Here is a 15,579-nt window from a genome sequence, read left to right as displayed (position 1 = left end):
TTTTTTTTTTTGAGACAGAGTCTCGCCCTGTCACCCAGGGTGGAGTGCAGTGGCGTGATCTTGGCTCACTGCAACCTCCGACTCCCGGGTTCCTGACCTCGTGATCCACCCACCTTGGCTTCCCAAAGTGCTGGGATTACAGGTGTGAGCCACCATGCACGGCCTGACAAAAGATATTTCAGTGGAATGGTAAGTGTGAAAACTGTATTGAAGAGAGTGCAGAAGAGAATGAAAGAACCAAAAGGAAAGAAAGACAAGGAAAGGCAGAATGGAAGAAGAGTTAAGATTTTGGCCTGTCAGTGGGACTGGGACCTAAAGAGAATCAGCCCCAAATTCTGTATGCAGTTTCCTCTTTAGGCATTACCAAATCTTAGGATATGCACAAGCAGAGTCAGACTCTCAAAAACCAAGTGGGAATCAGCAGATGGGTTATTAAAGAGCTGAGCAAAGATTGTAGCAGTCTCACAGTACTAGAGAGATAAAGGTAGGAATTCAAGACTTGCCAGGGTGCACCGGCTTTGGTAAATGCCTCACATTATCAACTGAAAACCTAGAAGGTCTACTCCTTAGAAGGGCTATAACCTAGGAGTAAGACCTACATCCTTGGAGTAAGGACCACTTCCTAAAGTCTCTACCACAAGTATAAGAACTGTATCTTTGGATTAAGAGAAAACTGGAGAAATACCAGCTTAAGGAAAAAAAAACAAACAAAAAAAACCTACACTCAACTTGATCAAGGTAACTTTCCAGAAAAAAATTAAATCCTCCTTATAGAAAAACAAATATAGTCAGAGCTTCTAAAATTTAAAGACACTTTATACCCAACATTCAATAAAAAATTAAAAAATATAGTCAGAGCTTCTAAAATTTAACAACACTTTATACCCAACATTCAATAAAAAATTAAAAACAAATATAGTCAGAGCTTCTAAAATTTAATGATACTTTATACCCAACATTCAATAAAAAATTAAAAACAAATATAGTCAGAGCTTCTAAAATTTAACGACACTTTACACCCAACATTCAATAAAAAAATTACTAAGTAAGCAAAGTAATAGGCCCAAATGAATGAAAATCAAAAGAAAAAAAATACATGGCCAGGAACAGTGGCTCACGCATGTAATCCCATCACTTTGGGAGGCCGAGAAGGGCAGATCACTTAAAGTCAGGAGTTCACGACCAGCCTGGCCAACATGGTGAAATTCCGTCTCTACTAAAAATACAAAAAAATTAGCCGGGTGTGGTGGTGGGTGCCTGTAGTCCCAGCTACTCAGGAGGCTGAGGTGGGAGAATCACTTGAACCCAGGAGGCAGAGGTTGCAGTGAGCCAAGATCACACCACTGCACTCTAGCCTGGGTGATAGAGTGAGACTCTGTCTCGAAAAAAAAAACAAAAACAAAAAACAGACAACAGAAATAGGTGCTCAAATAAATTTCAGACATGAACTTTAAAATAGCTGTGATTAATATATTCAAGAAAATAAACAAAAAGTTGAAAAATGTTACAAATAACTGCAATCTATAAAATTGAATCATATGGAAATTCTAAAACTGAGAAATATAATAATTGATATTAAGAATTCAACAAATGAATTAAATAACAGATGAGACACACAAAAAAGAAGAAGATTAATCAACTGGAAAATAGCACAGTAGAAAAAAATACAGATTGAATCACAGAGAGGAAAAAAGTAATAGAAAATGAAAAAAAGAAAAAGAAAAACACTAAGCCCATAAGAAATACATGGAAAATGGTGAAAATGTCCAACATGCATGTAGTTGGAGTTAAAGTGAAAGAGGACAGAATAAGATTGTAGTAATAATTGAAGAAATACTGGGCTGGGCATGGTGGCTCATGCCTGTAACCCCAGCCTTGGGAGGCTGAGGCAGGTGGATCATTTGGACCTAGGAGTTCAAGACCAGCCTGGGCATCATGGCAAAATCCTGTCTCTAAAAAACTACCAAAAATACACACACACACACACAAAGGCTGGGCATGGTGGCTCAGGCCTGTGGTCCCAGCTGCTTAGGAGGCTAAGGTGGGAGAATTGCCTGAGCCCAGGAAGTCGAGGCTGCAATGAGCTGAGATCACACCACTGCACTCCAGCCTGGGGAACAGAGTGAGACCCTGTCTTTAAAAAAAAAAAAAGAAAAAGAAAGAAAGAAAGACGTAAATAAATAAATAAACATGGCTGAGAACTTTTAAAAAATGAACAAAGACATCCAGCCACATATTCAAGAAGCTTCACATACCCTAAGCCAAGTGAATAAAAAAGAAAATCATACCTAGAAAAGTCACAGTAAAACTACTGAACAACCAAACACGGAGAGATCTTAAAAACAACCAGAGAATAACAGACTACCTTGAAAAAAAAACAAGATGTATGGTTGATGTTATGAAATAAATAATGGAAGCCAGAAGAAAATGGAATTAAATCTTTGGCCGGGCGCGGTGGCTCAAGCCTGTAATCCCAGCACTTTGGGAGGCTGAGATGGGAGGATCATGAGGTCAGGAGATCGAGACCATCCTGGCTAACACGGTGAAACCCCGTCTCTACTAAAAAATACAAAAAAACTAGCCGGGCAAGGTGGCGGGCGCCTGTAGTCCCAGCTACTCGGGAGGCTGAGGCAGGAGAATGGCGTGAACCCAGGAGGCGGAGCTTGCAGTGAGCTGAGATCCGGCCACTGCACGCCAGCCTGGGCAACAGAGCGAGACTCCGTCTCCAAAAAAAAACAAAAAAAAAACAAAAAAAACCAAAAAAAACTTTAAAGTGCTGAAAGAAAATAGCTGCCAACCAAAAATTCTACATTCAGTAAAAATGTGTTTCAAAATGAAGGTAGAACACAGGTGTCTTAAGAAAAACAAAAACTGAGATTTCAGCAAACCTGAACTAAATGAAATACTTAAGGTGAGCTCATTAGGCAGATACCAATAGAAGAAAGATGAAGGAAGAAAAGAAGAACCATGAAAAGAGTAAACAGGTAGATAATCTAGAATTATATTGAATATAATATCATGTACGATTTAAACTCTATCTAGGCCCAGGCACAGTGGCTCACACCTGTAATCCTAGCACTTTGGGAGGCTGAGGTAGGAGGATTGCCTGAGCCCCTGAGTTTGAGGCCAGCTTGGACAACATAGTGAGACCCCATTTCTGAAAAAAATACACACAAAAATTAGCTGGGTGTGGTAGTGCATGCCTGTAGTCCAGGTACTTGGGAGAATCACTTGAGCCCAGGAGGTTGGGGCTGCAGTGAGCTCTGACTGTACCACTACATTCCAGCCTGGGCAACAGAACAAGACCCTTTCTCAAGAAAACTGTACTTAGAATTAAAAAAAATATTATCAACAATAGCACTAAATATGGGAAGGTGGTAAACAAAGTTAAAGTGTTTTAGGTTCTTGCATTGCCCAGGACACGGCAAAAGTAAAAATTTAGTGAAGACTGGCTGGGCGTGGTGGCTCACACCTGTAATCCCAGCACTTTGGGAAGCTGAGGCGGGTGGATCACAAGGTCGGGAGATCGAGACCATCCTGGCTAACATGGTGAAACCCTGTCTCTACTAAAAAAAAATACAAAAATATAGCCGGGTGTGGTGGCACACTCCTGTGGTCCCAGCTACTTGGCAGGCTGAGGCAGGAGAAACACTTGAACCTGGGGGGTGGAGGTTGCAGTGAGCTGAGATCATGTCACTGCACTCCGGCTTGGGCAACAGAGAGAGACTCTGTCACAAAAAAAACAAAAAAACAAAAAAACAACAAAAAAAAACTAGTGAAGACTGTAATCAGTCAAGGGTGTATATTGTAATCTCTGGCATAAGCACTAGAGTGCAATCACTCACTGGCTAAATGGAACTAAGGACTCTATCACTGTGGCAGGTAGAGTACTGACAGTCCTGGGTATGTTGTAGCAGTGCAACTAATAAGACTTTCACTTGTGGTGAATTGGGGAAGAAGAATACAGGTGGATGGGGATTGTAGTGGCAAGCAAAATTTTATGGCTCAGATTGCTTTCAAGAGAGTTGGCTGAGGGGAACAGAGCTGACTGACATCCATAGCTGCTGCCCCTTTGGGTTCATCACCATGTTTGCACCAACGCTATGCCTCCCTGGAGCTGCTCTCAGCCAATGACTGAGCACGGCAGTAGTACTAGTGTTGGCCCAGTCCTGCCTGACAAGGGACTCCTCTAATAGGTGACTGGCTCAGGAACTCTTCATTAACCTGACCAAAACTTTCTCAGAGTTGTGCTGAAGTTTGAGGCTATTTCTACCCAATCTTCCTTCCTTTGCCCTCTCCTTTCACAGGTGTCAGACCTGGATCAGAGCCTGAAGGCTTTCCCTTCCTCCTCCTGCTCCCTTCCCTTTATCCTTCTTAAGTGTGTCCTTCAATAAATCTCTTGTACATGTAATCCCATCTCAATGTCTGCTTCTTGGAGGATCTGAACTGATACAAAGATGTACTAGACAGTGTAACGTTTCTGGCATTTGAGGAGAAATAGTAACTATAAGGACTATGGAATTGGGGTGGCTATCACTAATCTCCACTGATGGTTGAAGAGATAACAGGCTCAAATCCATTAATTTGTAATTTAAAGCAAAGTAATCAAGTTAGAGAACCTCCTTAAGGGCTTTAAAGAAACCCTCATTTCCCATGGCTAAAGGGCAGAGGGAGCTGAAAACCAGGCACAGGACTTAATTTTAAGACTGGCAAAACTCCAGAGAAAGTTGAATTCTTAGTCTAGGCAAATATTCTATGCCAAAGTCAGGTAAGAAAAGAGAAGAAAAAGGGTGCTGAGTCTGGGATGTGGGTATATGGATAGATCCACTTGAGAACCTTGAATCCCCAGATTATCCTGTATCCTCTGGGCAGTGGCAAATGGCTCAGCTTGTCGGTCAAGGCCCTGGAAGATGCAAGACAGCAAGGACAAGGAGGTCCAGGAAAGAGGCATGTGGATGAACCTATGGGTGTAGGCACTAAGTATAAAGATCTTTTCATTACATGGAAACCAGAAAATGTCCACTGCAAAAGAGGCACTGAACAGCTAAGTGGAAAGGATGATTTGGCCAGCAGATGTCAGCCAGCCTCTGACATTGGCCCACACAGTGCTTAAACAATGGACTCACAAACAGAATGGCTTTGTTGGTAGAGATGGAAGTTATGTATGAGCCAAACAGCATGGGTTCTCTCTCATCCATGCTCATCTAGCTACTGCCAATATCAAACGCCTGACCCACTAGCAACAGAGACCAATCCTGAGCTCTGGGTATGGAATCATCCCTTGAGGAAACCAACCCCTTATTTGGTGTCAATTTAATAACATCAGACTCTTTCTGCCCTGAAAAGGGTGACATTTCATCCTTAATGGGACTGATCCATATTCTGGGTATAGGTTTGTCTTTCTTGCCCATTGTACTTCAGCCAGCAGTACTATCCAAGGGCTAAGAGCATTCAGTCTACTGATGTAGAATCTCACATAATATCACCTTAAACCAAGGGATACACTTTACAGCAAAGGAAGGAAGTATGATAGCTTTCATATGACCATATAATTCAGTAATTTTACCACATACTACACTATCTGGAAAGCTGATGGCCTGACAGAATAGTGGACCAGTGTCTTAAACGTAAGGCCCCAGCTTGGAACTGGATGGACTATGAAAATGAGTTCTACCTTTAGGATGGGGTGTACACTTTAAACCAATGCCCATGATATGGTGCTATGTTCTCAATAGAAAGCATAGGTCTCAGAACCATGAGATGAAAGTATAGGTGTCACCACTAACCACGATCCCCATTGATCCACTTTAGGGAATTATGCTTCCCTTCCAGACAACTTTAGGCTCTGTGGGTATAGGTGTTCTGGTTGCCAGAGTGGGCATGCTTCCATCAGAAGGCACGTTAAGAGGCCCTTGACATTTAATGTTCTGACTATCATCTGGTCACTTGGGCTCCTCATGTCATTAGACTAGCAGGCAAAGAAAGCAGGATATCATAAGGCTATATAGATGCTGCTATATAATAGGGACAGAAAGAAATATATTTAGGACTCAGATGATCCATTAGGGCATATCTTAGTATTCCCATGCCCAGTTTTAACTGTAAATGCGGAAGTATAGCAACCATGGCCTGGTAAGGGCATGATTACTAGAGTCTCACACTTCTCAAGGATGAGGAACTGGGTCATCCCACCAAGTAAGTCATCTAAACCAGAGGAGGTGCTAGCTGAGGTGAGGGAACTCTAGAATAGACAGTAAAGGAAGGAGATGTTGAATATCAGTTATGTCCTTGGAACCAAATGTAGCAATGAGAGTTTCCATTTGTCTCTCTAATCTTTCTCCTATAAGTTTTCCTAGAAATTGTGACCAACCAGAATCCTATAGAAGCTATAGCTGGGTGGAGTAAATTTAATGCGACAAACAAGTAGATTCTACTAGTGCAAGGGGTGAACTGTAGTAGATGTTGCTGGTGCCCCACTCAGACCTCATTTGCAAACTGTTATGAGTGTTGACTGCTAAATAGCTCATAGTTACACTCTTCTCCAGAGAGTGCCCTCAGCCAAATGGGAGGTGTCTCGCCTAAGAGGTTATACCTGACCACAGCTAAATGACTGACTGCCATGGGGTACAAAAGGCCAGCCCCCTTGCATCAAGGTGGAATCAACTCCAGTGCAACTTGTTCCAAAGTTGATCATGGGATCAGAATGAAGCCAACTCCAGTTCAGACCATGTCTTTTTCTTGCTTGGCTTTTTTCTGTTGCCTCATCTGCTTCCCTCACTCCCCTCCTTCCGAAGGTACTCCCTCAATAAATCACTAGCACAAAGAATTCCCTTCTCGAGCTCTGCTTCTAGGAACCCAACTTAAGAAAAAAAAAATAAAGCAAAAACTGATGGAACTAAAAAAAGCAACAAAGCAATAATTATAGTTAGAGATTTTTAACACACTTATCTCAGTAACTGATGGAACAGGCAGACAAAAAATCAACAGGAATATGGAAGATGTGAATATCATGGCTAACATACTGACTGAATTGACATACTTAGAATACTATTCCCGGCCGGGCGCAGTGGCTTATGCCTGTAATCCCAGCACTTTGGGAGGCCGAGGTGGGCGAATCACGAGGTCAGGAGATCAAGACCATCCTGGCTAACACGATGAAACCCCATCTCCACTAAAAATACGAAAAATTAGCCAGGCGTGATGGTGGGCACCTGTAGTCCCAGCTACTTGGGAGGCTGAGGCAGGAGAATGGTGTGAACCTGGGAGGCGGAGCTTGCAGTGAGCCGAGATCGCACCATTATACTCCAGCCTGGGTGACTGAGCAAGACTCCGTCTCAAAAAAAAAAAAAAAAAAAAAAGAATACTATTCCCAACAACCGCAGAATATACATTCCTTTCATTGCACATGAAACAATTACCAAAACAGACCACACACTGGGCCATAATGCAAGAGTACAAATTTCACAGGACTGAAATCAGAGTGTGCTCTCTGGTCACAATGAAAATAATCTAGAAATTCATAATAGAAAGGTAACTAGAAAATCCCCCAAATGTTTGATTTTAAGCCATAACCAAAAGGTCAAAGAAATCACAATAGAAATTAGAAAATATTTTGAAGTAAACAATAATGTAGTTACTACTATCAGTTTTAAAGTTAGTGCTGTTAGAATCCATGTTGATTCACAGTAAATTTTCAACCTTAAGTTCCCTAAAAGCAAATAATATTCATCAGCATGAGACAGTTCATACTGCCAGTTAAAAGGAAACACAACAGGTTGAAATTGCACTTACCTCTACCAGATTATTGCTAGCTGGTAAACCAGCACCCATATGAAACAGTTTCCCCATTGGTGAAAGAAAAAATAAAAGCCAAATGAAGAAAACCTTGAGGAACTGGCATCTACAATTAGAACAACCTTGCTGTTGGACTACTTTGGGTTTAACTCTTCTCAGACAACCAAGGCACAAACACATAAGGAATAAGCCTGGAAGCAGACTTCCACACAGCACTTTCCTGGATATTTCTTTCCAAAGCTTCTTGGAAGTGGCTGCTTAGAAATTCCTGCCCAGCAGGCCATGATAAAAAAGAATTTTACAGTCACTCTCTTGGTATGATAATTTTACTCATATTAACTAACCAAAAGAAAAAACCTACTTGGAATTCAAGTTATTCTATTAATAACCCCAAAGTCAGCACACACACAAAAGCCAGTGCTTACTGCTACATTAAAAATAAATGAATCAACTTATGACATGTCTGTAATTAAGCAGAGAAAAGTAATACTTTTATGATTTTTCCAGTAAAAACAATGACCTCAGTATAAAGCTGTAACCCATAAATCTCCTGGCATTTGTATTTATAGTAGCCCAAGAAAATACCATATTACCAGTTGTTGTTGAATATTTTCATGACGTTGCTTAAGAAGTTCTTCAGTCCTCTGCAAAAGACCGAATTCAGCTTTAAGTTCAGCTATTATCTGATGTTTCTTTTTGAAAACTGTACTCTTGCTTCGAAGTTTACTGACATATCGTTTGAACTGTAAAAGAAACACAGTATGTAATCCAATGAGTAGAAAAGTAGTAGCTAAATATCATACATCTGTATAAACTCAATGTATTAACATTTTTTCTTTTCTACTTCCCAACATGTGTCACACATATATAATTTCGTTTTATTATAAGACTTTATATAATTATATAATAATTATATAATAACTTAATAATTTAGTTTTATTAGAAAACTTCTCAAGCCCCACCTTCCCGTCTTCATCCCTACCCAGGTTAAACTCTTGTTACTTATTTGCAGAGCCTATTCAGTTCTGTGTAACGATTGCCATCATTTTAAATTTCAGTTCAGTATTTGTTTTCCCCACTATTCCTTAAGCTTGATGAGGGCAGGACCTGCAAGTATCTTGCTCTAAGCAACTCTGCATTGTATCCTCTGTATCTGGCACAGTGCCTAATACATAATAGATAATAAACAGTACTTACCAAATGAATTCCTATATTTATTTATTTATTTTTTTGAGACCAAATCTCACTCTGTCACCCAGAGTGTTTAAATATTTTGTTTTTAATTTTTTGACTCATTATATGTACATATATGTATATATTATGTGTATATGTATATGTATACATATAAAATATTTATGTGTATATATATGTATGCATGTGTATATATATATTTTTTTTGAGATAGGATTTGCTCTGTTGCCCAGGCTGTAGTGCAGTGGTGGGATCACAGTTCATTGCAGCCTTAACCTCCTGGGCTCAAGCAATTCTCCTGCCTCAGCCTCCTGAGTAGGAGGCCCACAGGTGCAGAGCAACACGCCTGGCTAATTTTTGCATTTTTTGTAAAGACGGGATTTCACTATGTTGCCCAGGCTGGTTCGAAGTCCTCGACTCAAGTGATTCACCCGCCCTGGCCTCCCAAAGTGCTGGGATTACAGGCATGAGTCACCGTGCCTGGCCTTAAATATTCTAAATCCTTATATAAAAGCTATTCATTTTAGACTTTACAAATAAGGATTAGGAAAACAGAAACACAATCTTATAAAAATAAAAAGGTTTAAAAAAGAAGAAAAAGGAGGAGATAATGACCACAATTCTGGTTGTGGTTTTATCATGGTATATCTCATGTACTGTACTATTTTGGTAGCAGTCCATTGGACTACTGGGACTAATATAGCCAACCAGAACCATCAACACTCGTAGCTACTATTTATCACTTAAGAAATGTACTGTGACTATATATTGCTATCAGACATCTGAGACACTGGGATGGTACCCATCCCAAATGTTAAAAAGCTAAGAATATCCCAAGTTAGTGAAAACTCGTAGTTATCTAATTTATCTATTTACCTGCCCATGATATCAAAGTTGTAACTAATAATGGAAAAAAGTTACAACTCTAATGGAAACACCCCATTATTAAGTAATACCAACTAGAGTTTGGAAGAGCAAACAAAGTAGCATAATATTTAAAGGAATTCAAGGCTGGGTGTGGGGGCTCACGCCTGTAATCCCAATACTTTGGGAGGCCAAGATGGTTGGATCACTTGAGGTCAGGACTTCGAAACCAGCCTGGCCAACATGGTGCCTGCCCCTCCTTCAATGGTGAAACCCCGTCTCTACTAAAAATATAAAAATTAGCTGGGCATGGTGGTGCTCACCTGTAATCCCAGCTACTCAGGAGGATGAGGCAAGAGAATCGCTTGAACCCAGAGGCACAGGTTGCAGTGAGCTGAGATCACACCACTGCACTCCAGTCTGGGCAACAGAGTGAGACTCAGTCTCAAAAGAAAAGAAAAGAAAAGAAAAGAAAAGAAAAGAAAAGAAAAGAAAAAAGAAAAGAAAAGAAAAGAAAAGAAGAGAAGAGAAGAGAGGAGAGGAGAGGAGAGAAAAGAAAAGAAAAAGAAAGAAGGAAAGAAAGAGGAAGGAAGGAAGGAAGAAAGAAAGAAAGAAAGAAAGAAAGAAAGGAAGAAAGATTTCTTTGTATAATATTACAATATCATATACATAATTTTTGAGATGGAGTCTCACTCTGTTGCCCAGGCTAGAGTGCAATGGCATCATCTTGGCTCACTGCAACCTCTGCCTCCCAGGTTCAAGTGATTCTCCTGCCTCAGCTTCCTGAGTAGCTGGGATTAGGGGCACCCACCGCCATGCCTGGCTAATTTTTGTATTTTTAGTAGAGATGGGGTTTCACTTGTTGATCAGGCTGGTCTTGAACTCCCGGCCTCAAGTGATCCACCGGACTCGGCCTCAAAAGTGCTGGGATTACAGGCGTGAGCCACCGTGCCTGGCCTACAATACCATAGTTTTACTGTACCTTTTCTAAGTTTAGGTCTATTTAGATAAACAAATAATACCTACCACTCTGTTACAGTTGCCTACAGTATTTAGTATAGTAACATGCTGCACAAGTTTGCAGCCTAGGAGCAATAGGCTATGGCATACAGTCTAGTTGTGTAGTAGGCTATATCATCAAGGTTTGTGTAAGGTCTATGATGTACACACAACAACAAAACTGCCTAACAGTGCATTTCTCAAAATGTATCCTTGTCATTAAGCAATGTATGACTGTACAGTATTGCTCAATGTAAGAAGCAAACACCAGAAGAAAATGCCAGAAATTTCTGATATTTCTGAAACAGAACATAAGACTTAAAAAAACACTTCCTCTTCTGTATTAAGACTACTAATAATTTCCAGATTTTTGTACTATATAAAATAATTTTGGCTGGGCAAGTTGGCTCACGCCTATAATCCCAGCACTTTGGGAGGCTGAGGTGGGGGACTGCTTGAGTCCAGGAATTCAAGACCAGTCATGTGCCTGTAGTCCCAGCTACTTGGGAGGCTGAGGCAGAAGAATTGCTTGAACCCGGGAGGTGGAGGTTGCAATGAGATCGCGCCACTGCACTCCAGACTGGGCAACAGACTGAGACTCTGTCTCAAAAAAAAAAAAAAAAAAAAAGAATCTTAGCCTTTTTAATGTCCACTGCTTCTTAAAGCTAATTTTGGGGGATAGTTAATAACTAATTTTATAAATAATAAAAGTAATGAACATATTGTTGAAATTTTGGAAAACAGAAAAAAGGAAAAGTTCACTTAAAGCCACTATCCCAACACAAGCTCTATTACCATATTGTTATTTTTCTTTTTTTGAGATGGAGTCTTGCTCTTGTCTCAAAGGCTGGAGTGCAGCGGCGCAATCTCCCCTCACTGCAACCTCCACCTCCCAGGTTCAAGCGAATCTCCTGCCTCAGCCTCCCAAGTAGCTGGGATTACAGGTGCCTGCTACCACGCCAGGCTGGTCTCTCGCTCCTGACGTCAGCTGATCCACTCACCTTGGCCTCCCAAAGGGCTGGGATTACAGGCATGAGCAACTGTGCCCAGCCCATATTGGTATTTTTCCTTCCAATTTTTTTTTTCTTAAGTCTTGCTTTCTCACCCAGGCTGGAGTGCAGTGTCACGATCTTGGCTCACTGCAGCCTCTGCCTCCAGGGTTCCAGCGATTTTCCTGCCTCGGCCTCCCGGGTAGCTGGGATTACAGGCATGCACCACCATGCCTGGCTAATTTTTGCATTTTTAGTAGAGATGGGGTTTCACCATGTTGGCCAGGCTGGTCTCGAACTCCTGACCTCAGGTGATCCGCCCACTTTGGCCTCCCAAAGTGCTAGGATTACAGGCATGAGCCACTGTGCCTGGCTTTTCCTTCCAATTTTTAAAGCAAATTCTAAGGTCAATAATTCTAACTTATAAAGTAGTAAAATAGAAAGTACAGCATCTCTAAAATTTTTTTTCTAAAATACTTGATTCCTGAGTATACATTCCTTTAAAATATTAAGATTAAAAATTCTTCACGTTAAATAAACTTCCAATTCCTAGTTTAGACATCTTTTAAACTTGACTTAAACTTTGAAAGAGTTGGCCAGGTGCGGTGGCTCACACCTGTAATCCCAGCACTTTGGGAGGCTGAGGTGGGGGGACTGTGTGAGCTCAGGAGTTTGAGACCAGCCTGGGCAACATGGCGAAACCTCATCTCTACTAAAAATATAAAAAATTAGCCAGGCATGGTGGTGTGTGCCTGTAATCCCAGCTACTCGGGAGGCTGAGGCAAGAGAATCGCTTGAACCTGGGAAGCGGGGGTTGCAGTGAGCTGAGATAGTGCCAGTGCACTCCAGCCTGGGTGACAGAGCGAGATTCTATCTCAAAAAAACAAACAAACAAAACAAAAACAAACCAAACAAAAACAAAAACAAAAATTTTGAAAGAACTGAGGAACACACTGTGTTTTAGAAGAAGAAAGTTTAAAATATTTTTCTATCCATGATTAGGTTAGTTTTAATATTAAGGAATCCAGCCCTCACACCACAAATTTTCAATAACTGCATTATAGAAACTTCTTTAAAAATTAAAAAATTAAGTCATACTAATGTACCTGAAGTCTAATAACTTGCAAATTTTCCTTTTAAAGAATAAATGTGTAAGCCTGACATAACCACAGATTCAGAATCCCTAGAGTAACTATATATGCTATTAAAAGTGTCCTGGGCAAAGTGCCCAAAATGAAATCAACCCTGTTCATCTGCTATCCTCTGTAATATAGAGGCCAATTTTCCCCTTCTCTATCTTGCTGTGCTCCAGCACTATTTTTAAAAGCTGAAAGCTATAAATGTTTCTGATGAAAGAACAAACCTACAAATTACTGAGTGTGCTTTATGCTGATTGGTTATTATTTGATATTCATTATATATAATACCTAATGGAAGAGTAGTCTAGGTCAGATTAATCAGTTACATATGATTAAGCAATAGGTAGCCATCAAAGCATTCTAAGAGCTCTACTATTCCACAATTAATTAGAACAAAGAAAACACATTATCAATGTTTTTTCTTCCATTCGTGGTTTCTTTTAATTATCATTTGGATTTTAGGTTATTTCTGAATCTTCAATGTCATACAAAAACCAAAACTGATGAACACATTGAAGCTAAATCTTCAGACTTATAAAACACAAGTACTAATTCCATTAGCTGCCAGAGCAATGGCCTGATCATTTGTGAAGCCTCTGGTAAACTCTGCTGTACACTCAGATGAGAGTAAGGGTAAAAATTGCCCTCCTCTTCCCTTCCATTCCTGGTTCACAGGGGTCAAAATGGTGGCTGGAGAGGTGGGCAGTAGATAAGAGAGCTGCATGAAGGTACCAGTAAGGTTGGGGAGCTGCATAGAGGCATGGTGGGGTACAGGGTTCAGAGGTCGAGGATACTGGGAAATGAGGGGACTTGGGAAGTTGTATTAGAAGTGTGGACCAGGAGCCTGGTGACTGGGGACACAGGGGAGTAGGGGGAGTTAATGGAAGTACAGATCAAAAGGCTGAATGGCTAAGGATATGCAATGATGGGGTTAGGGGCTGAGGAAACACACAGAGACATAGGCTAGCAGGCCTGGCAGCTGAGGACACAGAGGGGTGAGCAAGGAGTCATGGGGAATATAGACACAGAGGGTTAAAATGTGGTTGGTGGGATAGGGGCACAGAATTGGTGTGTAAAGAAGGAGGCCGGAGTAGTTGATAGATTGTTTAAATCGAGCAAACAAGCAAGTTAACTGATTGAGCAAGTAAATAAATGCAATATAGAAAAAGCGAGCCAAATTTCTCAAAGCCAGAGAAGATACTGGGCAACAGAGAGAGACTCCATCTAAAAAAAAAAAAAAAATTAAGACAACAATGAGATGCCATTTTCACACCTACCCAATTGGCAAAAATAAAAAATCTTTCAATATCAAGTGTTGGTGATGATGTGGAGGAAGTAGAGAGCGAGATATGTAATTTAGAGCAACAGTCTGGAAAACAACTTGGCTTGTCTACTGAAGTAGAAACTGTACATATTCTATGGCTCACCAACTCCACTTCTACGAGTAGCAGGACTTCTCAAACTATCTGTTAAGGATAAAGGACCAGTTTTTTAAAAAATTTCTAAACATTTGTTCATCGGATATTTTTGTAAAATAATGAAAATACTGAGGTCAAATGACTATAAGGGTTTCTAAATGTTTCCTCTCAATTTATATGGCTGCAGATGAGAAGAAACTAACAGTCTCTGAACTAAAACTAGTCTACAGACCACACTTTGAGTAGCACTGCTCCGGAGCAGAGCTTCCTAAATGGGGTATGCTCCAGTACACACACGTGCCACAAACATTGCAGGTGTGCCAAGATATTAATCCACTCAACCTTTGCTGTAGCTGGGCAAGATATTATAAAGAACTCTCAGCCAGTCACCTTTACCTATAAATGAAAAAATAATTTTTAAAGGCATAGGAGGTAAGCAACATATTCTTAGAACATTAAGGAAAAACCTTCCCATAGTGTATCGTTAACAGGTAAACCAAACGAATTTGTCAGTAAAGTGAACTACAAAGCTTGCCACTGGGCAGGAAAGCCCATTATGGCAGCTCTTACTACCCATATACATTTGTACAAATACCCATGTATTTATACCCATATACATTTGTAATCTGTTAGTCTTCTATGAAAGAGCAGCCATCATTTTAGATGCTGAGATCAAATAAGATTAATACTTTGTGATTTATGCTAGCAGGTGCTGAGAGAGTACTCAGTTGTGTGAAACTCTAATCTTCATCTTTTGTAATGGACTAATGCTTTACAGTGCTAGCTTCTGGCTTCAGGATCAATTTTAAAGACTCGGCTCCCTTGTGATCAAAATGGAAACTGACAGATGTTCTTTTTCCTTTTGTGTATTTAATATGTTTTACAACCTTTAAGAGTAATGATCAGAATCTGAGCTAGCTTCTGTAATGGATAGGCAGTTTATTTCTCTAAGAATGTAACCATTTATAAATGTTTTTCGCTTATCAGAAAACTCAAAAGAATTAATGGATTCCAGGCATCATTCTAGATATTTATGTGAAACAAGAATTGCTGCTCCTACTGTAAATTTTCTCCCTCAATATCTGGCATGAAAATGATTTTCAAAGTAATTAGCTGTGAAGACTTAAGACTATCATATAATAAGCACTTTATATTGTTTAAGAACCACAAAGCCATTTTTTTTTT

At 40.3% G+C, this 15,579-nt stretch overlaps 1 protein-coding gene across 2 annotated transcripts in view; it reads right to left on the bottom strand.

The window, feature by feature from the left end:
• Nucleotides 1-15,579, bottom strand: part of IFT81 (intraflagellar transport 81) — a 100,065-nt gene that overhangs the window by 27,937 nt on the left and 56,549 nt on the right. For both annotated transcript variants that reach the window (XM_011997855.1, XM_011997853.1), the window contains exon 12: nucleotides 8,388-8,537. In XM_011997855.1, the coding sequence (XP_011853245.1) occupies nucleotides 8,388-8,537 (150 nt within the window). The remainder of the gene's footprint in view (nucleotides 1-8,387; nucleotides 8,538-15,579) is intronic.

The sequence above is a fragment of the Mandrillus leucophaeus genome, unplaced genomic scaffold (genome assembly GCF_000951045.1).
Source record: "Mandrillus leucophaeus isolate KB7577 unplaced genomic scaffold, Mleu.le_1.0 Scaffold55, whole genome shotgun sequence".
Classification (NCBI taxonomy): Eukaryota; Metazoa; Chordata; class Mammalia; order Primates; family Cercopithecidae; genus Mandrillus; species Mandrillus leucophaeus.
This window is presented reverse-complemented; position numbering and strand designations above follow the sequence as displayed.